Source organism: Amphimedon queenslandica, unplaced genomic scaffold, assembly GCF_000090795.2.
Source record: "Amphimedon queenslandica unplaced genomic scaffold, v1.1 AMPQUscaffold_13453, whole genome shotgun sequence".
In the NCBI taxonomy this organism is placed as follows: domain Eukaryota; kingdom Metazoa; phylum Porifera; class Demospongiae; order Haplosclerida; family Niphatidae; genus Amphimedon; species Amphimedon queenslandica.
The window spans coordinates 112,690-134,564 of NW_003546311.1; the positions used below are offsets into that span (position 1 = coordinate 112,690).

The window sequence follows — 21,875 nt, forward strand, 5'->3', positions numbered from 1 at the left end:
GTGGGGCCTTAGTCTTCATGATTATGATGATATGACTTCTGCGATGCTAGTTTGTTGTTGATTCTTCTGACCGCTATTGATATAAAAAGGATATAGTCTCTTTCACTATGGCCGGGGAAATAAAGCGAGCCAGCAGCTCTAGGAAGGAAGGAGGTTCCGATCCTGTCCCAGCCGTCTGCCGCCGACCAACCACTGATCTCAAGGACGTGCAGGACATTCTCAAATCAGTAGTGAGCTCCAGCGAAGGGTAAGAGAGAGAGAGAGGGGGAGGGAGAGAATGAAAATAGATAGAAGAAAAGCAACTGTACAAATCCAGCCGTTCAAAATACTCTTGCTAGGTCATTTTATCCTACTAGACTGGGAAGAGAATGAAAATAGATAGAAGAAAGTAACTGTACAAATCCAGCCGTTCAAAATACTCTTGCTAGGTCATTTTATCCTACTAGACTGGGAAGAGAATGAAAATAGATAGAAGAAAAGTAACTGTACAAATCCAGCCGTTCAAAATACTCTTGCTAGGTCATTTTATCCTACTAGACTGGGAAGAGAATGAAAATAGATAGAAGAAAAGTAACTGTACAAATCCAGCCGTTCAAAATACTCTTGCTAGGTCATTTTATCCTACTAGACTGGGAAGAGAATGAAAATAGATAGAAGAAAAGTAACTGTACAAATCCAGCCGTTCAAAATACTCTTGCTAGGTCATTTTATCCTACTAGACTATCCAATTTGTACTAATTACAAATAGGATGGTGTGCTTGTTGAGAAGATACCAGATATCCATCTGCAGTCATTAGATATGCTCTGTTGTAGAGGGAGTTTACTTTATGTTGGGTTGTTTTGTGTTTAGTTTTGTGAGCAGACATACTTCAATAAACGAGGAAGAAGAGAAAATGTCGTCTTCCAACAACCAGTTTAATCCCCCTCCTCCACTCTTGCTCCGTCAAATAACATCGCCTGTTTCATCACAGCCTCCGCCCATTTTAAGCGACACTGACCCTCCAGCTCCAGCTCCTCATGAAAAGAGCCCACCTAGCCCAGATGACATTGATGGATCAAGAGGAGTGGAGGCTGGACAAAGGAAAGGAGCTAAACGTTCACCTTTATATGGAGAGATTATTGTATTGGGGTAAGACCCTGTAATTAGACACAGCTGATGTACATGTACTAGTCAACTTGCATCAGTTTCATGTAGTCTCAATGTCTTCATTGTCCCAAAGCATTACCTTGATAACATAACAATACTGATAACATCTACTAGTTATGTCTAAAGAGACGTTATTATTGTATTGAATGTATCCCTCTGGGTCTTGTCTTTGTTATTTTTCAAGTTGACTGACATTATACAGAATGAATTATTATCCACATGACTTAGTTGTTGATTGCTAAACAGAAGATGCTAATCATTTCCTGACTGCTAGTACATTAACATGTCCCTCTTTCCTCTCCCTCTAATTTTAGAACTAATGGCACCCTCCTCTGTGCTCCTCTTAGTCCTAAAATGTCTCACAGTTTCGTTTTAAAGAAGCAACCAAAGTCTACCGGTGTATCACTGATCGTCAGAAATCCTGGGGTAATTAGAGAGAGAGAGAGAGAGGGGAGAAAGGGAGGGGGAGAGGGGGGAGAGGAGAGAGAGACCTCGCCTCTCATGGATGCATTTTATTCTCCCGCCTACTCACTGCCTTGGTTGTAGGAGTGCATAATTATTTATAGTATTTGGAAGCAACAGAAGACTGTTAGTGTCACACCTTTACTAACAATATTTGTCTCATTGTTTTGTCATACATGTACATGTACATGTAGTTTACATTTACAATCTGTTCTCTCTTAGGATGCTGAATCTCTCTCTCGCGTTCACACCCATACTGTTGCCATGACAATGTCAAAGACAAAAACATCAGTTATGGAGTTTGGGCCAGATCCATCAGTCGACATGTTTCAGGTAAAACGAGAAACACTAACCTCGTTTAAGAAATGTCTTTCTCTTATTTTTACAGATTGGGCGATCTGCTGATTCAGCGATTGATTTTGTCGTTGTTGATACGATAGAAGAGGAAGCTGGGGAGGGAAGGAGAAGAGTCTTCAACAGCTCCAGTTCTGTTTCTAGATATTCGTGTCGTATTCTTTGTGAGAGAGAACCGCCTTACACAGCAAAGCTATATGCAGCAGCTTTTGATACTAACAGAAAAATACAACTCTCAGTAATAACTAATGTATTGTTAATTATTATACTGACTGGTGACATGTATCTATCCAAACTACCCGTTTTAATTACTCTCTTGTTTCTCTTCTCTTGTTAGGCTGCTGCTCCCACCTGGTCCGACAGTGAAACAGGCGCCACTGATGGCCTCACGACTAATGGTGTGACTTTACTGAGACCACAGGGTGTGTTTGAGTCAGGGGTGGAGCCTGGTGAGTGGAGAGAGGTGACTGTAATGGGTAACCTCAGAGAGAGGAGACCACTTCGCTCCTCAAGAGAGCCAGGCCCACCAGTAAGCTATTGGGATTATCCTGTTGATCATCATGATTACAAATATTTATAGATACTAATGGAAACAAATGTCTTGACTGATGGCTGTCTGATTGACCTCTGTGGGGTGACACTGATGTGGAGGTCAGCAATGGGGCTTGACCATGGACCAGTACGTGAAGCAATACTTGATACTGTTATAATAATACTGTTGTACTCTTTCTGCTGTAGAGTAACACTTTGATCAGAGACAGACAAACGGCTCTCAATAACATGACCCCACAGTGCCCCGTTAATTTCATGACCCTTCACTTTAAAAGTGGACGACTGGTCACTACGCCAGCGACAGAGACTGGCCTTGAAGGTGAAACACTGAGAGAGCCCTGGGTCTACATGAACTGTGGACATGTTTTCGGTCAGCACAGTTGGAAAGGACTGAAAGATGAGGACAATCATCAGAGAACTTGTCCTTTATGTAGCAAGGTGAGGAAGAGAGAAGGATTTAAAAGTAGTGGGTCTGTTTTTGGGTGTGTACAACTGTACCTAGTGTTTGCTTGTATATACACTATTTTTATTAGGTCGGTACATACACTAAGTTGGAATTAGGTAACGAGAGAGCTTTTTTCGTGGATGACGGACCACTGACACACACCTTTTCACCTTGTGGCCACGTCACGACAGAAAAAACTGCAAAGTATGTTTTTTAAAAGTATCAGAAGTACACATAATAATACTCCTTCTTTCTGTAGATATTGGTCTAAGGTGTCTTTGCCTTATCTTGCTAGTCAGTGGATTAGTTGCTGTCCATTCTGTAGCTCACATCTTTGTCCAACCAAACCACTTGTTAAACTATTCTTCAATTGATTATATTTATTTATGTTTTATCTGAAAAAAACTAAAATTGCATACACACCACCAAGAGATTTTGCTATATTAATTATTATCATTTTCCCAATAAAATTATTATTATTAAAGTCTATCCTTTTTTGTTTTTTTATTCTTTACATGATCTTCCCTCCTCTTGATGTCTGTATTGTTCTTTACGGTATTATTCTTCACAGTATCTTTTACATGATCCAAGATGGCTGTCTCGACTACTGATGCACTTCCTTCATTTTGTCCATCTTCCTTTGGTCGTCTAAAAGGATTAGCAAGCAGTGCTCTACGTGATACACGAATATGTCCTATAGAAAAGAAATCCTAACATCACATGGATAGTACATAATACTTATAAGCAAGAGTGCCAAACCCTAAATAACTATGTTCATAGCTAAGAATAAAAAAGACCTACTGTACATGTAATTTCATTAGCACATACCAAGTGGATCTCGTCCAAAATATTTAACTGTTATCTCTTGTCCTAGTTGGAGTCCCAGGTCATCAGGGTGAGAGACTAACTTGTGATCCAATTGGGCCAAGTAGACCATTGCCCTGTCTAGTGTTGGCATCATTTCAATCAGCACACCTGATGGCTTAATGTTTATTATTCTTGACTTGTACACTGCTCCAATTTCTAATTGGGCTCCAAACTCATTAGGGTCAGGGCTGGAGAGGAGTGTATTAATCTTCTCTGTTACTTCGTCCATTACTGATTGTGTTGGAGCAAACACAGACATTGTTTCCTCGTCTACTTGCTCTATACTGACGCCTGATGAGAGAGGACGGGAGAAGAGGAGGAGGAGGAGGAGGAGGAGAGAAAGGGATGATAGTATATGTACCTGTTTCTTGTATCAATGCCTTTAGTCTATGTCCTCCAGAACCGACTAGCCTATGCCTTCGTGATGAAGGGACTTGTATAATTTCTAAAAATAAAAAATAACAATTTTAATTACACTATTACTATATTGATGTCATCATGCTAGGGAAAGTTTGGCTAAGTAATGCTAAAACAATTTCTGAGCATTGGTCAAAGACCATGCCCCAAACATGTATCATAAACATGTACTTGTGTGTAGGCTGTGCTTACCATATACTGGAGTGTTTGATTTAAGCTGTTGTCTTGGTTCTGATTGACAATTGTCCATTTTATCAAGGACTCTGTGTCTGGCATCTTTAATGAGGAGAAGTGAAAGTTAATTTAAAATCAGAAATAGAGTACGGTACCTTTTGAAAGCATAAACGCATTCTCAATGATTTCATACGATAGTCCCTCGCAGTCTTTTATATCAAGCTAATAATAATAATAATAATATTAACAATAATAATAAAATACTTGAAATGATGTTATTCCATCTCTTGTTCCAGCAACCTTAAAATCCATATAGCCAGCAGCATCTTCTATACCCTACACACACACAGACACACAGTATGCCTACAGTAACACAGAGCCCATTAGCTTACAGAGAGATCACTTAAAATGGTATAATCAGCTCCGTCCATCATGAGTCCACAAGCCACACCAGCAGCTGGTTTTGCCATTGGGACTCCTGTATAATACAAATATACAAATTAATATCATAATATGTAAAATATCATAATAATACAAATAATACCACAATATGTACAGAACAGTTCACCTGCATCAAATAATGCCAGGCTACTGCCACACACTGCAGCCATTGAAGATGAGCCTGGATGAAATAATGATGAATTTAAAAACATGTTAGCTCTCTCTCCCTTTCTTACCGTTAGAGTCAGTAACCTGTGATGCTACTCTTATAACGAATGGGAAGTCGTTTGGTATGAGCGGCTTTAATCCTCTCTCGGCTAACAGGCTGTGACCGATCTCCCTCCTTCCAGTCATTAGGAATGGACCAGTGCTATTAGTAGCAAATGGTGGAAACTACACGTACAGAAATGAGGGGAGGGACGCATTCATTATTACTCAATCTTAGCTTTACCTCATAATGGAGCATGAAATTCGATGTCTTCTCAAGACTACACAGAACAATGTTAACATTTGACTCGAGTTTTGTAAGAGTGTACTTGCCCAATAATAGAAGATATCTTATCAACTTTTGAAGCTGCTTGAAGTGAGTCAAAAGTAACAGTCGAGAGCATCTGCGTCTCTCCTCTTACAAACGAAGACGAGCCATGCAACTCCTCAAATAAATCCACGTCACACTCAATCGGTCGAAGGTCATTTATACCACGTCCATCACACCTGTACCAAATATGACCATGGGATGCCTTATAAAGTGGATTGAATTCACCTGATTCTGTCATGCATTACAAGATGGTTCATTGCTTTTTTAGCAGTCGACCAGAAGGCTAGATCAGCATAGCCGGAATCATCAAGCAATACACTTCTTATGTGAGCCTTTGCTTTATCAAGCAAGGAGAATAACTGATTATCTCGACTAAGCTGAGAGAGAGAGAGAGAGGGAAAGAGTTAAGGAATATGCTTATCTTAATACTGTCATTCATTACTTTTTTGTGAGAAGTGTTACGTAATATTTCTAATATTCGATCATAGCAAAATCTAAAAAAAAAAAAAAAAAATTCTAATTATGGAATTGATTGCTTACTGGTGTACTGTGTACTCTACAGTATCTGATGGTCTTATGAGCTCTACATCTCTCAATGGTTTCTTACTATGCTTCTTAAGTGATCCGATAACTTTTAATAATGGCTGAACCTAAAATTATCAGTATAATAATCAATCATCATATTATCATTAGTGTATAAAAATACTTCTTGGATGCCAAATTGTATAGCATTACAGATCACCTCTTCTGATACTTCATTACCATAGCCTTCCAACATTACTAAAGGAGGTTTGTAAGGTGTGCAAAGTACATTCAGGCTATAAGCTAACCTATTTTTTCCTTGTTACAACTAATAATGAGATTCAATGGCGAGTCCAAAGCCTACGATACAAACCCAAAAACAATCTCTCAAATGATCTAAAAGTTGTTCACATCATACTTCTTTAGGTGACATATTTGAGACAAATTTTCTTTTTCCATCAATAATACCGACATGAACTGCAGCTGGAATTAAAAACATACGGCAAATAGTACTACTTCCATTACCACACATTGAATATAACAACTATACTAACACTAAACATCAGGACTAGCTCCTATACAACACTGGACCTACCCACTGGTCCATTCCATGGTATATCAGACAGTGTAAGAGCTGCAGACGCTCCATTGATAGACATTATACCAGTGTGGGATAAACCATCACCTTGCAATAGGTTACTTATGATCTATCATGTATTATGCGACTAGTAATAGCTATAGTAGTCATGTGACTATACCTGTGTGTCGTATGCATAGCCAGGTGGAAACAGAGGTCTGATTGAGCGATCTGAAGAGACAATCATTAATTTAAGGCAATTATGGAGTCACAATAATTTTTTGAATGGGTAGGGAGGGACCTTACCTATAAATCTACTGGCTAATATCTCTCTGTTTGACGGACGTAATTCTCTTCTGTAGGAATTCTGTGGTATTCTACTCACAGCTGATGCTCTGTCCCTGTAATCAACCTAGTTATATAACAATTAATAACAGGATGTGCTCCTGTGGATTATACTCACTGTTAATGGGACTATGTTATAGGTAGAAGAAGGTCTGGTGCTTGATACTGCTGTTACCATTAGTGATGTATTACCAGACTATAATAATAATAATAATAATAATAATAAATAATAATAATACTGGTAATGACAAAAGTATAATTAATTTGTTACATCTAAATATTTCATAATTCATTTCCCATGCAAGCAAGATTACCTTAACTACAACAGCTCCATCAGCCAAACGAGCAAACTTTCCAGCAGAAATGGTAGTGTTTCTTTAAAAAATTAACAAGTTAAAAATTATCTCGAAAATTATACAAAAACATATCACGCATTACTTTCCTCCAACAGTCGTTTCAACAGCAACTCTCCTCTCATGGTGGAGCCATCTACGATGTCTCTGTTCTGGCTTTAACTTTTGCCGAAAAAGAGTAGAACTGCTTCCTCTAAAAGTGATGTACATTAATTACACATGTAAGTTCATGTAAGTTCATGTAACACGAGAATGAGGTGGGCGTGTTTTTAAAACACACGTGGGAACATGTGCTCTAATGGGTTTAAACTTTTAATTGGGGCATATATTACCGTAGATCAGGAAATTAGTGTGGTAGAAATTTTTTGAGTTTAAAAATTGTGCTGTGATTTAATTTTTACTAAATAAGACTGTGTCATGTATTATTAAATGTGGCATGTAATTATATGGGTAATCTAATTTTTTGCAAAATTTTAATCCAGTAAAATTAAAATCATAGTAAAAATTTCCAGATAGACGGTATATCCATAAATACATCTGAAATATTCATGTGTATATGTAATTCCTTTAAATCATCACCACATTTTGGAATTCTTATTAACTAAATATTAATATGGTATACTGATGGCTGCTTGTTTTAATGGACATAAAGGTTGTTGAATCTTCTTTTATTATTTTAATACCTCTTATTAGACTGTCCTTGACAACATTTTTTGGGCATCATAGAGTGTCATGGTCAGTCATAGTATTACTTTACCTATACTGTAGATTCATGAGAAATGTTGCTTTACATGGTTCTGGTAACATCTCAGGTAACACTATAATCAAGTTTTGTGTATATTTATCAACATAATATGTACATGCTTTTTTATGGCTACTACCATAGAGTATACTGAGATTCTTGTATTGTGAGACTAGTGGCATTAGTGCATAATGACATTTGAATAAAAAATAAGTTATTTTAGATGTTTGGCTGTTAATTATTTAAGCTTGTTTTTATAGGCCAGATACAGTTCATATCCCATGTACTGACTGCACTGGAAGGAGATGAGTGAGTATCTATCACATTCACACACTCACAATGTGAGTGTGTGAATGTGACAAGTATGTCATGAAAATTATGACAATTTTATTATATCTTGTGCTGCAAAATTTCTCATAATACTAGCACCTACTCTAAATGTCCACTATATTGTATTCTATAGCATTTTGTTTGTCAATGATACCATTTTACCCATGTGCAATGCATTGTAATACTAGCTCATGGGAGTTATATAGTTAATATTTTGAAGAAATAATTTCAAAATGTGCTGACCATGTAAACAGAGCTGGCCTTGCTGTACAAACCTGCTGGTTCAGTTCTGTTTAGTAAATGTTGACACTATCAAATCAAACTACACTTAATCTTGTTAAAAAACCAAATGTTGCTTGAGTATAGTAGGTGCACTGTAGGTAGACCTTGCGGCTCCTATAATCAACTTATAGGCTGTGTGAAATACAATAGCTTTATGTATCTATGACAATAATGACAATATTAAAATAGCAAAGTTTTAGCATAATTATAAAGTTTAATTAATTGTTGTTGTGGGTTTTCATTTCTGCAAATTTAAGGGAATAATCGAGTCTCCATGGATTCCAGATAATCCCATTCCAGTTTATGATTTGTGAAGTATTTAGATATCGACCATTGAGGTGTGAAGTGAAGCAACTAGTATACCACCATGCTCCTTCATGCATATAATTAGCACAATTATCATTAGCGAATTTGTCGTTATCTTGGTCTCTTGTAGTGAATTTTGCTCCATTATGCCCAGCTAAACCATCTCCAGCTGTGCCAGCATACCCCCCTACAGTTAATGTGTATTTACTTGTACTATTACCAACACTAAATGTAGGGTAGTTAGCATAGGCTGTGTACCCCTCAAAGTCTGCCAGGTCCACTCTTAGTGTGTTTGATCCTTCTTTAGTAAGACGATGAATCTTGCTCAATCCTAACCAGAAATTACCAGTAAGGTTACCAAATCCATTCTCATAGTCAGTCCAGTATCTATAAAAATCAACAGATCCATCTTGTCTCCTCTGAAATACAGTCCATCCACCACCATCAGTCTCCATATCACAGTATACCTGTGATGCAATGTGCAATTGTGCATCATATGAATGCTTTAGCTAACTTCAAATGGAGTCCCTCCATTGGGATTAACAGTATAAACACCACTTGTAGTTACACCATTTTCAACAGCTCTTACAGTCAGCCTTGAAATCTAATTTTATAGTATCAGAATGTTTGAACTATTACCGTATATATCTGGTAATTTTGGATCGAGGTTGGCAAATAGTCGCTTAACAAATAAAACCTACTATTTTGAGCCATTATGCACATGTTCAATGACCCACCAGTCACCAAAATCACTTAAAATTTCCTCCACAAAATTACCAAATATACAGTTGGTTATTTACCTATTTGTGGACAAGCTTGTGCTCTTACATTAGGGCATATGATAATAGTCTTCCTTATTCCTTTTCTCATGCGAATAGTCTGTCCTAAGTTTGTACTGTTGCAGCATATCTGCATATACAATGATGGTTCATGTTTATATCCAGTACAATCAGTAATACGAGATCCTTCAACTTTATCAATAATAGCTATTAAAGACAGCAGCAGCAACATAGAGATGAGCATCATTGTCATTTTACTATACTGTTTGTGTGTGTCCAATAGGGACTGGAATTTAAATTGTTCACAATCTAATTTTAGATAATATAGTATAATGCATTGTAAGAAATCTGCTAAATGTAGCTGCACTGAGATCTATTCTAAGTACTGTACAATCTTCTTCAAATATTGCATTTAGACTTGTGCAATTGCTTTGCTTGCTCATACATATAGACTATAGCTTGCTTAGGCTCGCCCCTTTAATGTTTTACATTCTTCTAGTTATCAATAATTATAAGTCTTTAAGTTTGTCACTCATTGGCTTGATGGAAAGTTTGGTACTACAAGATGATGAGATAAATCTTGATCCAGCAGTTGATTTAATTGAGCTATAAAACAGAAGCAATGACACCTTTTCGCACCTCTCAATCATATCCTACATTTATATGTCTGGAGTAGCTTCTTGACTGGCTTATTGCATTCCTCCTTCTTTTGGGCCTCTTTAACTCTACAGAACACAGCTCCATATTAAGGAAATAACAGCAATAATAGCTATACATAAACACTTAGCGTGAAACATTAATTATAGATACAACTCCTCATCAAGTATAATATCCATTGCTTCTGCTGTCTTCTTCAACCAGTTCTGACTATAAGAATCCTTGCGTATTCTACAATGAGACAACATTAAATAAGAGCCAATGCATTCTGCAGGTGGACCTAACCTGTGATGATCAACATCAATCTTCTTTGCTAGTTTTAGTCTCTCTCTCAGCGGTTTCAATAATGACAAGTTGATTGGAAAGTTAGGTAAATCATTCTCTATCAAATAATAATATCACATGTGATATCACAGTGTGCCAGCCTAATACATGTACCTCTGTTTAAAGTTTGACATATGTTCTTATAGCTCTGAAGATCATCAGGTCCAATCAGCAATAGACTAGAACCACTAGCAACTCTCCCACGAGCTGTACGACCACTCCTGTGAACATATATCTGAAGAGAGGGACCAATAAAATATTAGTGTGTAAATCAGCTTTGTTACTTCGGTGCTCTTTGGCACTTGGTAATGAATAATGTGCTCAACTTGAGGTACGTCCAATCCTCTAGCAGCAACATCACTTGCTAGTAATAAACCATTAGGATCATTTGAATATCTATCCATGCATAAAAACAATATTAAAAACAAGTAAGTGGCGGTATATCAATAGGACCTTTCAAGGTTCTTAATGCGCTGCCTTTGTTGCATTCGAGCGTGCAGAGGGAGAGGAGAGAATTTCAACAGCTCCAATAAAGACTTTAAACGATTGAGACAATCAAGACTGTTAGTGAATACTAACACACGGCCAGTGTACATCAGTAGTGCATAATAGAGGTACATATCCTAGGTGTACATGTACAAACTGATGGAGTAATAGGAACATGAATAGAAAGACCTTTTCATCCGTGGTGCAGATTATTTTTGATTCTTCAATTCTTTCAACTGTCCCATGCTTATGGGTGAGATCAATTGTGACAGCAGTCTCTGATAAACCTGCCTTCAAGATGACATTTTCTACATCAAATGAGAGGAAAGCAGGCATAGGGTCAATGACATTATCAATTTTGGTATCATCCAAAATATCTAACATAAGAACATGCATTGATTTATGCATCAGAAACTACAGGGACTTTGGCCTGATTTTGGAGCAACTTTAAAATTTCATAAAAAAATCCAACTTTGATCAGAATCAGTTCAAATTTGATAAACAACATTAGAAGATGCATATGTATCAGGAAAAAATTATAAAAATGAAGAATTCTCTCTTAGCCACTTTTGATGAAATTTGGCTGAAGACCCTGTACTGTAGTACAGGGACTTTGGCTCAATTTTGGAGCAACTTTAAAAATTCATTAAAAATCCAAATTTAATCGGAATCAGCTCAAACTTGAAAAACAACATAAAAACATGTATATGTATCAGGAAAAATTATAAAAATGAAGAATTCTCTTTTAGCCACTTTTGATGAAATTTGGCCAAAGTCCCTGTACTGTAGTACAGGGACTTTGGCCAGATTTTGAAGCAACTACATGTCAAAAGCATACATGGTTATTTCTTACCAATGCTCTCTTCTCCACTCATCTTGCTCTTCCTCTTCCTACCAATCTTTCTACGTGGTAGAGTCAGAGTGGCAGAGAACACCATTGTCTGATATTTATCGCTCAGTACTTGAGACGAGAGTCTCTCTAGAATCAGTGTCAATTCACGAAAGTGTCCCTGCTCAATCATACGGTCAGCCTCATCAATGATTAAAAATCTCAACTGACTGAAATTATTGAGATGAGGACATTCCTCCTATATAAATAATAAAGTAAAATTAAATAATGATAATAATATACAGTGGAGACCTCCTTCATCATCTGCCACAATCTTCCAGGAGTACCAACGACAATCTCGGGGCATAACTTAAGCAGACGGTCCTGCTTCTCTGATGACATCCCACCCACAACAGCACAAACCTAACAAGAAATAAAACAAAATCTGACGACTAGAATATTAGACTGGTAATACTAACAATTGTATAAATAATCAAACTAACTTTAATATTAGTGTAATAAGCAGCTGCCTTGATGTGTTCCACAACCTGGAGTGCTAGCTCTCGTGTTGGCATTAAAATCAAAGCAACAAGACTTCCATTCCTATACTTTCCTGTTGCACTAGCTTCAGAAGAATCAATGGCAGGTTCTATTGCAACAGAGCTCTCCTCAATCATTGACTTAAACATCTCATCAGGTATATCATCCTCGCAATATATCAGCTTGGATTTCTTTGCCATTGATGGTTCCAATTCCCAATTATCTTCAGCTGCCTCATTCTCAGGATTAGATTCTTCATTCTCATACTCGGATTCTTCATTCTCATTCTTGTCAAGCTCAGTCTCACTCCAGTCTTCATCAAAGTCAGTACTGATGGTCACTTGATTTAAGTCAATGATGCCATCAGAATCAGGTTGTTCCTCTTGAACTTTGTTCTTGTGACTTTTCAAGACTTTATTAGTAGGAACATGATGGGTCTGCTGTCTGTTGGTTAGTATGTAGTTTAATACTGGAAGGCCAAATGCTAGCGTCTTACCAGATCCCTAATAGATGATAATAATAATAATAATAATAATAATAATAATAACAATAGAGGATATGCGTGCTAAGTATATTCATTGCAAAATAAATGTATTCATTGCATACCATAATAACTTTCAAGAAAAAAAATTAGTTCGTTGGACGTCAACTTTCCATTGGCAGCAATGGAGAAATGATAGAAAAAGGCTTGGTACCAGGAAACCGCTCTGTATTTCTTGATAGCAATCTTTCAGGTGACTACTAGACCCCATTAGATCCTCAGGATGCTTTCTAAGCTTCCGAAAAAGGCCTCAAGAAGGTAGCAAAACAAGAAAATGTGTTTTCCCCCATTGAACTCTTAATAAACTTGACGTCCAACATGGCGGCCAATTTACTGTGTGGGTTAGATATACGGTACCAAAAAGCTATGAATATACTAAGCACGCATATCCTCTATAATAATGACTATAAATACTGTCATTATAATTAATGTATATTACCGTCTCGGCAGCCCCAATAATGTCATGCTTCCCATTAATGGCTGGAGGAATTGCTTTCTGCTGTATTTCAGTTGGTGTGCTGAATCCTAGTCTATCCACTAATGATCTCACAATGGTGTCATGGAGACCGAGAGATGACCACGCCTCTCCTCCTTTTACAGCTTTTGGCTCCTCAATTGAAACGGTACTCTGAACTACCTTCTTTCTCTTTTTATGTTGCTTTTCTGCTACTTTGGCCTTTAGACGAGCCTTTAAGAGTTGCTTCTTTCTTCTCCTGAGCATTCCACACCACGTGGTTTGAAGGCGGGGTTGAATAGGCGTGGCTAAGATAAAACCCCACCTCCAAAATGGCTTGGTCAAAGTTCCTGTTTCTTATTGCTATTTTTGCTTCTAATTCTGTTGCATTGCATAAAGAAGCCACTCAACCTCAGACAAGTCACCCAAAGCTGTCAATCCTCCTTATCCACTCATTCTTTCCCTCTCACACCTTTCCCCTAATCTCTCTTGGAGCAGAGCTGGCCTCAAGGGGCCACAATGTATCTTGCTTTGGTTCTGTGACAGCAGATTTTGAAACCCGCCACAAAGAACTACTTAAATCAAATGGAATAAATTATTTGAATACTACTCTTTTTGACACGAGTATCTTTGATGAATTCAGGCAAATGACCAAAGACAATGGTACAATATTTGGAATGTTTCCTGCTATCATCAAATTTCTTAAATTATTTACATCGGAGAACTTTTATAATTGTTCTACAAATGTTAGTGGGTTTGACTATATCATAGCTGAGCAAGCTGCTGGTCCACTTCTCTATGACTTGAGTAGTAGATGGAACAACAGCAACACAATGTTACTTATACTGCAAACTGAAGTCACCCCACGCTATCTCCAAGCATGGCCTTATCCAAGGTATTTGGCACCTTTCAGTGATAACATGACATTCCTTGAGCGATTACTCAATACTGGAGTATATGTAATCACAGAACAAGTTATGTCCTGGCTCTTCCCCCTTCTAATGAGGTTTAATGGTTTAAAGAACATGCCGTCTGACTTTCTATCAATGGTAGTGTATCAACCAACACTTCACGATACTGTCATTGGACTGGATTGGCCTAAAGCTATTCTACCGTTGCAACATTATGTCGGTCCCATGTTCCTCCCTCATCCTCCTCCTCTTGAGCCTTCTCTCATCAACTGGCTTGAGAGAGAGGGAAAAGAGACAGCTCCTGTCATTGTGATCAGCATGGGCACAACTGCAGATATAACCAAAAAAATGGCAGAAGCTTTCATTTCTCTTTCTTCGGATTACAGACTTGTCTGGTCACTGCGTAAATCAAACCAACATGTATTATCTGGACTTCAAATTAACAAAAGTCTCGTACATGTAACACCTTGGCTATCCCAAATAACAATGTTAAAACATCATTCAGTTAAATTGGCTATACTTCACTGTGGACTGAATGGTGTCCATGAGTCCTTGTATAACAGAGTACCAGTGTTGTGCATACCTTATGGCATAGACCAGCATGACAATGCCTTTAAACTTAAACATTTTAAGCTAGGCCTCTCTCTCCTTCCACACGAAGTCAATAATGAGACATTAAGGAATGCTGTGACATCATTGCAAGATAAGGTTTACTATGATAATGTGAACAAGATTAGTGTTCTATTCAAAGCTGCAGGAGGAGTAAAGAGAGGAGCTGATCTAGTTGAGTTATATGCGGAGGTTGGATATGAGCATGGCCTACCCTCATTTGTGCGCTACCAATGGGGCTTCATACAGTATTACAATATTGATGTGTGGATAGTGTTGGGTCTCTTACTGATGCTATCATTCATTGGGTGCAGGAAACTATGTAAAAGATGCTGCTGCTCAAGATGTTGCATGAAGAAAGAAGTTAAAAGAAAAACAGAATAGATTGTGATGGAATTTTTTTTAATCAATTATTTTCCCTTTTTTGGTATTTTTTGAAATTTTGAAGTTTTTGAAGTGAAGATTAAACCAAAAATAGGGCTTTTAGAACAAGCAGACCTCAAGAAGAGACGCCATTGTACAATGATTATAAAAATTTCTTAAAAATAAATTATAAAAACAATCATTTGTTCTTTTTGTCTTGAATGTCTTCCTCCACTTCAGATTCTTCTTCAGTAACAGAGTCACTGTAACTTTCCTCATCCTCTCTGATTTCCTCTTCATTCCTCTCTTCTTCTTTATCCTTGGCCTTCTCCTTCTCTTTTTCTGCTTTCTTTTGCTCCTTTTCTTTCTCCCTTTCTATCTTCTTCCTCCTCAGATTCTCCCTATGCTTGGCCCTAGCTCGTGCAATAGCTTCTTTCCTTTTATGATCAAATTTTGGTCTAGTATAATAATTATATGCACACATTGAAAACCCAAATATGAACAACAAGATGGCTATCAGTGACAAGAAAGGACGATGAGAAATCATTATCTGTAAATAAATTCAAAAATTATAAAGTGAAGTATTTGCTGAGCATGTGCATAGCTCAAGTACCTGAAACAAGTTATAAAGCCACCAGTACCACTAACAAAGAGAAAGAGAGAGAGAGAGGAGATAAGTATTAGTCTTATCTCTCATCACTTACATTATATAAACTGCTCATAAAGCCTGGACCACCTTCAGCCTATTAAAAGATTCGCCAACAATTCATTTTGACATCACTTACCGTTATTTTACCAGCAGTTACTGAGTAAAGAAATGACGACACTCCTTTCTCAGTAAATGACTTTTCTTCATTCTATAACAAAAATCAAACAAGCAATGAGTACATGTACATACATTATGTAAATACATTATAAGTGAAGTAGTATCCAGTGTGATGCTCCCATACAAACAGAAAAGGAGGAGAGACAGTTGTCGAAACTATTTTCTCAATAATATCTTTATTTTCAAGAACAAGGAACTGATAGCCACTGTGAACTTTACGACTTAGAGCCACACGACGTACAGCTTCATACGCCCTTTAACAATAGATACACAAGAGTATTATGTACTCTGAAAGAAAGTAATAAAAACTTACTTCTTCTGAGGGATTGGTCTGCTTTGGTCCTCATTAACATGAAGCACTACAAGACGTTTTACTATGACAAGAAGACATATCTCTTTCTCTTCATTTAGGTAATATCTTACCAGCTCCTGTACTTGTGAAATATCTTAAAGAACTAGCATTAACAGTGGGCAGGGCAGGAAACTGCTCAGACTCCACCCACAATGTCAAGCGATACTTTGACATTGCGTCTAATGTACCATAATTATAAAAATAAAATAAAAAATTTTACTTTGATATTGATACAAGTTGTCATCCTTTAATGCCACAATGCCAGGTAATGATGATAATNTGAGCCCCTAATAAATACCCAATACAGTATACTACCTAATAACAAGATCCTTACAAGTTCGTTAGTAATATCGGGATTCGTAGTATAGAGGAACTGACCAATCAGAATCCTCTCTTGTGCCACTTGTTGATATATAGCCTAAAAGAAGTGAGTGTAGTCAATCATAGTATTCAATATAAGGCGAGTAGATGTAGATACTACACATGTGTACGGCTAACTTGCCAATCTTCATGTATTTCATGATCATGCACCAAACAGAATAGAACTTTATGTGATTTTTGAAGCTCCTTGACTTCACTGCTAGTGTTAACCTCAACCAATGGAGGACTAAATTGAATAAAAATAATAATAATAATGATAATAATACTTGCGTGTATTACAGTTACCTCATTATTCTAAGTACAAATTTAAGTAAATTTTTAAGACTAAGTTCTTCAATAAACTCGTATCTACTTCCATTCCTAAACCTAGTCAAGGACAAAAAAATGTTTTTAAAAATACAAAATTAATTTTTACATGAGTATTGTGGGTGTGGCCTTGATACGAAATGTTCTAGCAACATCTAAAAAACAAAATCATTGCATAAAATAAAGTAAAACGCAATTAAAATTACTGACTTACCACTATGAATTGATACATCAATTTGTCCGATAAACATACTAGATATGTTATGAAGATAGATCTGTTCAATAAGAGCATATAAAACTGGGCGGGCAGCACCACTGTACGAGCACCATGGAGTGTAAAACTAGCAAAAAAATTAAGACTTTACTTTACACCCACACTTAATCAGTGCTTTTAGCATTCCATAAATAGGTGGAGCTTAGCTGAATTAATTAATTAATTACCACACCCACACATAAAGAGTTAATTATTATGTTACGATTCTTACAAAAATCATTCTTGTTCCATTTTTCCATTTGGCAGGGTCCTTGATACTAAAAACATGCTAAACTCCAAGCACAAGTAAACATTTTATGCTTTACCTCGGAGCTAGCTCCGGAATTTGTGGCATTCCATTGAAAACCTCTCTCCCCTCTTCTTTCTCCTTTAAAGGTACATGATCAATGTCTCCTAGAGACCAACAAGTATGAAGGAGAAGACCTGTTGCCACTAGTAACCACATGACAAGGGCTGCGCAGGAACTTCCTGTTAGAAAGGATGTTCTCATTCTCAATGTTATTTATTAATAGTTATAAAATAAATTTTAAAAATCCTTTACAAAAATCAATAATAATAATCATTATTAAGCTCAAAATATTATCTATTGTCAATACCATGAGTAAATAATAAGAGTAATAATAATAATAAGAGTAAATAATTATGTACTCTTGTCAATACATATTGTGTATTGTATTTTTATCGATCATTGAGTCAAGTGAAGACAAACTATTCCACCACTTAAACAAAAAGCTATCACATATCAGTCTAAACCAAGGGGTTATCTTGATCACGCCTTTTTCTCCATCCTTTAGTAGCTCCTTCAGTTGATCGGGTGTGACATAACGCGTGTCCTGTACTTCGTTAGGATTAACTGATAAACTAACGTCTCTCTGAGCAAACAATATATAATCTATCTCATGTTCTCCCCAGATTTCACATGATTTTGCTCTATAAAGAATGCGAGTCAGAAACGTAAAGGATTCCAGTGGCATCTGCAAATGAAATAAAATTAATGTACATTTTGCATCTTGAAAAGTTTAGTCTCTGTCTCAAGTTAATAGTACTACTCATCATTAATATACCTCTTCCTTTGGTATTCCTAGCTCATGTGTTAGTTTCCTCTGAGCAGCTCTCTTCACTCCTAACTGCTCATCCTCCTCCAGCTCTTCAGGTCTGTACAGTGGATGGCTGCAACAGGTGTTGGTGTAATACTCAGGAAATGTAATCTTTGCTTTTGCGCGTTGCTGCAACAACAGTCGACCATTCCTATCAAACAGAAAGACACTAAATGCTCTGTGGAGCAGTCCAGATTCAATATTAGTGTTCAAGTGGCATGTTTTCTTCGATTCTGCTCCTGTCACTATGTCCTCTGGTGAAATTAGGATGCATTGCTCGGAGAGTAGCTGCAATTGAGTTGGGTCTACTCCAGTGAGGTCGGGACCACTGGAAGTTGTCATTGTTTTCCCTCTGTATAGCAATGAATATCTAACCAAGAGTGACCTGATCATTTTAAAATATCGTCAGACTATGGACTATGAATCAGGCCAGATCAAATCTCCATAATTGAGTGCCCCCCTCCTTATCCACGCCCATGACCACGCCCTACAACATGGTCACACTATCTCCATCACTAGTTTTGCAAGTTTTGAGGAATCGTTTGCTCTTGAAAGCTAGTACAAAGTAAGAACCCGATTAAAAAACACAAGCATCATTTTTGTGATTTTTTTAAAGAATAAGAGGAGATCTAGTACACAAGCCTGGCTCGTCTGTGTATGCTGGTTTTGATCCTACTAGTGATAGCCTACACGTGGGGCACCTACTAACTATTATTCCATTAATTCATTTTCAACATGCTGGATATCAACCGATTGCTGTGGTGAGATATAAAAATTAGCAAATTTATACGCTAGCAATTAATTATCATTAGTTAGGCGGGGCTACAGGTATGATAGGTGATCCTAGTGGTAGAACAAAGGATAGGGAGTCTTTGTCGACTGATTTTGTACAAGAAAATATAATCAAAATGTCCTCGATCCTTTCAACAATATTCTCAAACTCTTTGTCTCTTGTTAGTGTCACTCCAGCCCAGCCAGTGCTAAAGTAGATAAACAAAATATAATAATTATTATTATTTTATATAATAATTATTATATTCATATAGGATACTTAATAATGCTGATTGGTACAGAGATATAAATGTTATTGAGTTTTTGTCTGGTTTTGCTCGTAGCTTTCGTGTCGGAGCAATGCTGCATAAAGAAAGGTATATAGTAAATATTATTATTATTATTATTCTTGGTCATAATATTTTAGTGTTCAGCTGAGATTACAATCAGAGCATGGAATCAGTTTTGCTGAGTTCTCTTATCCTATATTCCAAGCCTATGACTTCTTTCATTTGCATCAGAATTATAAAACATGGCTACAAGTAAGACATTTATATTTTCTATTCTATCTCTTTCTTTATCAGATAGGTGGGGGAGACCAATGGGGGAACATATCCAGTGGCTGTGAACTACTGAACAAATGCACACAAGAAGACATAGAAGGTATTTCAATTGATCCCAATGCTCTTCATTTGCAGTGACTACACCAGCTCGGTCTCATCTGTAGGTTTGACAGTTCCATTACTACTATCCAGTTCAGGTGAGAAGATCAGTAAGACAGCTAACAATGCAATATGGCTCTCTCCTAATAAAACTTCGCCTTTTCAATTATACCAGGTAATAATTCATTGTAGTAGGACTTTTAATGTCACTGTTGCTGTTTCTAGTTTTTCTTACAAACACCAGATGACACTGTGCATCAGTATCTTCTTAATTTCACTTTTACATCCTTTGAAGAGATAGAAAGAATAATCTTGGATCACCTTGTATGTGGATAGCAATGAACTTATTGTGTACCTCTTCTTTCCTTAGTCCAACCCAGAGAAAAGAATAGCACAAGTGCATTTAGCAAAACAAGTTACACAGTTAGTGCATGGAGGTTAGTCTTGATATTTTGTTGCCACTTCATGCACCCATAGGGTCTTTGGCCCGATTTTTGAGCAACTTTTGAAATTTAATTTAAAAATCAATTTTGATCGTAATCAGTTGAAACTTTCTACACAGCATAAGTACATATATATGCATCAGAAAAAATTATAAAAATCAAGAATTCTCTCCGATTCATTTTTGATGAAATTTGGCCAAAATCCCTGTACTATAGTACAGGTACTTTTGCCCAATTTTTGAGCAACTTCAAAAATACTTTTAAAATCTAAATTTGATCGAAATCAGTTCAAACTTTTTACACAACAGTAGAACATGTATATGTATCAGAAACAATTATAAAAATAAGAAAATCTCTACTTTTATTTTTGACGAAATTTGGCCAAAATCCCTGTACTATAGTACAGGGACTTCGGCCTGATTTTGGAACAATTTTTAAAAATTCATTAAAAAAATCCAAATTTGATTAGAATCAGCTCAAACTTTCTACACAACATAAGAACATGTATATGTATCAGAAAAAATTATAAAAATAAAGAATTCTCTACTAGTCATTTTTGATGAAATTTGGCCAAAATCCCTGTACTATAGTACAGGGACTTTTGCTTAATTTTTGAGCAACTTCAAAAATACGTTTAAAATCTAAATTTGATCGAAATCAGTTCAAAGTTTTTACACAACATTAGAACATGTATATGCATCAGAAAAAATTATTAAAATAGAGAATTCTGTTGGAGTGATTTTTGACTAAATATCCTGTACTATATAGCCAATAGTCTTTGGCCAGACTTTGGAGCAACTTTTAAAATTTGTAATTTTGATTGGAATCAACCTGCTGTTAATTTTTTTTAGAAAGAGGATTGGAAGAAGCTCTGATAAGTACTAAAGCTCTCTTTGAAGACCAGCAATTACTTTATAGCCTCTCGCGTTAGTCCACATTCTATTTGAGTCTAAATAATTTTCTCTCTTTTTCAGGTGATAGTTTCGAAAAATTATTCAAAAGTGTACCAAGTGTTTCGCTATCTAAGGAAGAAGTTAAATCTTCAGCTGATAAACTAGTTAATGTTGTGTATCATTTGCCTGGAATTAATTCAAGAAGTTTGTCCGTTCTAATTGCTGATATTCAATGATGTCCTTTGTATAGAAAAAGCAAGAAAGCTCATAGAGAGTGGAGCATTACACATTAACTCAAAGAAAGTGGAATCAATCGATGAAAAGTGGTCACATGACACTCACGTGATACGAGACTATATCAGCGTAATCAAGATTGGTTAGTAATGTTCCTTATGTCTCAAAATCATCCCATTACTCGTAGGCAAAAAAACTGTACAGCTAATCAAGTGGACATAAGTCACGTGACAACACGTGGTTTAGCGCATGCGCATAAATTTCTGTAAAAAATCCACTCGGTTCTATA

The 21,875-nt window shown here is 36.6% G+C and overlaps 6 protein-coding genes across 8 annotated transcripts; 3 read left to right on the top strand and 3 right to left on the bottom strand.

Annotated features, from left to right (window-relative positions):
* The first annotated feature begins 15 nt into the window (after window positions 1-15).
* Window positions 16-3,449, top strand: LOC100616080 (pellino). 2 transcript variants are annotated; one of them, NM_001279293.1, is given in 10 exon segments: window positions 16-247; window positions 851-1,129; window positions 1,462-1,573; window positions 1,832-1,942; window positions 1,998-2,201; window positions 2,301-2,492; window positions 2,544-2,642; window positions 2,702-2,953; window positions 3,049-3,164; window positions 3,220-3,447. In NM_001279293.1, coding segments are annotated over 10 exon segments (1,620 nt in total). In that variant the 5' UTR covers window positions 16-107; the 3' UTR covers window positions 3,335-3,447.
* LOC100639188 (polyribonucleotide nucleotidyltransferase 1, mitochondrial-like) lies at window positions 3,335-7,443 on the bottom strand. The gene is made up of 23 exons (XM_019995128.1): window positions 7,280-7,443; window positions 7,156-7,216; window positions 6,960-7,037; window positions 6,803-6,908; window positions 6,678-6,727; window positions 6,515-6,626; window positions 6,338-6,402; window positions 6,228-6,279; window positions 6,104-6,177; window positions 5,938-6,047; window positions 5,840-5,891; window positions 5,623-5,774; window positions 5,400-5,573; window positions 5,311-5,347; window positions 5,096-5,252; window positions 4,987-5,040; window positions 4,811-4,896; window positions 4,683-4,754; window positions 4,574-4,640; window positions 4,437-4,520; window positions 4,189-4,272; window positions 3,789-4,118; window positions 3,335-3,654 (listed from the first exon to the last, which is right to left on the bottom strand). The coding sequence occupies exons 1-23, from the start codon at window positions 7,402-7,404 to the stop codon at window positions 3,440-3,442; spliced, it is 2,397 nt and encodes a 798-aa protein (XP_019850687.1). The 5' UTR covers window positions 7,405-7,443; the 3' UTR covers window positions 3,335-3,439.
* A 2,680-nt stretch (window positions 7,444-10,123) lies between these two features.
* Window positions 10,124-17,973, bottom strand: LOC100639442 (ATP-dependent RNA helicase DDX24-like). Its single transcript, XM_019995172.1, has 27 exons — window positions 17,792-17,973; window positions 17,698-17,743; window positions 17,427-17,553; window positions 17,322-17,367; window positions 17,192-17,272; window positions 17,024-17,132; window positions 16,860-16,943; window positions 16,746-16,812; window positions 16,597-16,704; window positions 16,487-16,547; window positions 16,259-16,427; window positions 16,133-16,204; window positions 16,052-16,090; window positions 15,961-15,990; window positions 15,551-15,897; window positions 13,450-13,789; window positions 12,433-12,972; window positions 12,242-12,352; window positions 11,954-12,188; window positions 11,290-11,408; window positions 11,068-11,237; window positions 10,899-11,010; window positions 10,729-10,849; window positions 10,576-10,672; window positions 10,444-10,521; window positions 10,291-10,358; window positions 10,124-10,239 (listed from the first exon to the last, which is right to left on the bottom strand). The coding sequence occupies exons 1-27, from the start codon at window positions 17,929-17,931 to the stop codon at window positions 10,166-10,168; spliced, it is 3,591 nt and encodes a 1,196-aa protein (XP_019850731.1). The 5' UTR covers window positions 17,932-17,973; the 3' UTR covers window positions 10,124-10,165.
* On the top strand, window positions 13,787-15,459 carry LOC109581221 (2-hydroxyacylsphingosine 1-beta-galactosyltransferase-like). The gene has a single exon (XM_019995131.1). The coding sequence runs from the start codon at window positions 13,797-13,799 to the stop codon at window positions 15,366-15,368; it is 1,572 nt and encodes a 523-aa protein (XP_019850690.1). The 5' UTR covers window positions 13,787-13,796; the 3' UTR covers window positions 15,369-15,459.
* Window positions 17,974-18,051: 78 nt separating the features above from the next.
* Window positions 18,052-19,048, bottom strand: LOC100634933 (isopentenyl-diphosphate Delta-isomerase 1-like). Its single transcript, XM_003385645.3, has 2 exons — window positions 18,551-19,048; window positions 18,052-18,460 (listed from the first exon to the last, which is right to left on the bottom strand). Exons 1-2 carry the CDS (start codon window positions 18,974-18,976, stop codon window positions 18,140-18,142), a joined length of 747 nt encoding a protein of 248 aa, XP_003385693.1. The 5' UTR covers window positions 18,977-19,048; the 3' UTR covers window positions 18,052-18,139.
* A 10-nt stretch (window positions 19,049-19,058) lies between these two features.
* On the top strand, window positions 19,059-21,863 carry LOC100639567 (tyrosine--tRNA ligase, mitochondrial-like). 2 transcript variants are annotated; one of them, XM_019995137.1, is made up of 13 exons: window positions 19,059-19,148; window positions 19,200-19,344; window positions 19,396-19,568; window positions 19,630-19,731; window positions 19,782-19,896; window positions 19,939-20,017; window positions 20,082-20,191; window positions 20,242-20,340; window positions 20,387-20,453; window positions 21,311-21,385; window positions 21,434-21,556; window positions 21,603-21,728; window positions 21,774-21,863. In XM_019995137.1, the coding sequence occupies exons 1-13, from the start codon at window positions 19,060-19,062 to the stop codon at window positions 21,806-21,808; spliced, it is 1,338 nt and encodes a 445-aa protein (XP_019850696.1). In that variant the 5' UTR covers window position 19,059; the 3' UTR covers window positions 21,809-21,863. The 2 variants fall into 2 exon arrangements, with proteins under 2 accessions (XP_019850696.1, XP_019850697.1); XM_019995138.1 differs by having other exon boundaries at window positions 19,400-19,568.
* Window positions 21,864-21,875: the final 12 nt, after the last annotated feature.

Bases quoted from the DNA above. Each gene is read 5' to 3' on its own strand.
- LOC100639188 (XM_019995128.1), bottom strand. From the start codon at position 7,404: ATGTACATCACTTTTAGAGGAAGCAGTTCTACTCTTTTTCGGCAAAAG. The intron at 5,574-5,622 runs GTGAATTCAATC...TATTTGGTACAG, and splicing joins GTAATGCATGACAGAATCAG to GTGTGATGGACGTGGTATAA. The intron at 4,755-4,810 runs GTAAGCTAATGG...GTGTGTGTGTAG, and splicing joins CCATTTTAAGTGATCTCTCT to GGTATAGAAGATGCTGCTGG.
- LOC109581221 (XM_019995131.1), top strand. From the start codon at position 13,797: ATGGCTTGGTCAAAGTTCCTGTTTCTTATTGCTATTTTTGCTTCTAAT.
- LOC100639567 (XM_019995137.1), top strand. From the start codon at position 19,060: ATGACCACGCCCTACAACATGGTCACACTATCTCCATCACTAGTTTTG. The intron at 19,897-19,938 runs GTAAGACATTTA...TTTCTTTATCAG, and splicing joins ATTATAAAACATGGCTACAA to ATAGGTGGGGGAGACCAATG. The intron at 20,454-21,310 runs GTTAGTCTTGAT...AATTTTTTTTAG, and splicing joins TACACAGTTAGTGCATGGAG to AAAGAGGATTGGAAGAAGCT.
- LOC100634933 (XM_003385645.3), bottom strand. From the start codon at position 18,976: ATGATCAGGTCACTCTTGGTTAGATATTCATTGCTATACAGAGGGAAA. The intron at 18,461-18,550 runs GTATATTAATGA...TTTCATTTGCAG, and splicing joins TAGGAATACCAAAGGAAGAG to ATGCCACTGGAATCCTTTAC.
- LOC100616080 (XM_019995118.1), top strand. From the start codon at position 828: ATGTTGGGTTGTTTTGTGTTTAGTTTTGTGAGCAGACATACTTCAATA. The intron at 1,574-1,831 runs GTAATTAGAGAG...GTTCTCTCTTAG, and splicing joins TGATCGTCAGAAATCCTGGG to GATGCTGAATCTCTCTCTCG. The intron at 2,202-2,300 runs GTAATAACTAAT...TTCTCTTGTTAG, and splicing joins ACAGAAAAATACAACTCTCA to GCTGCTGCTCCCACCTGGTC.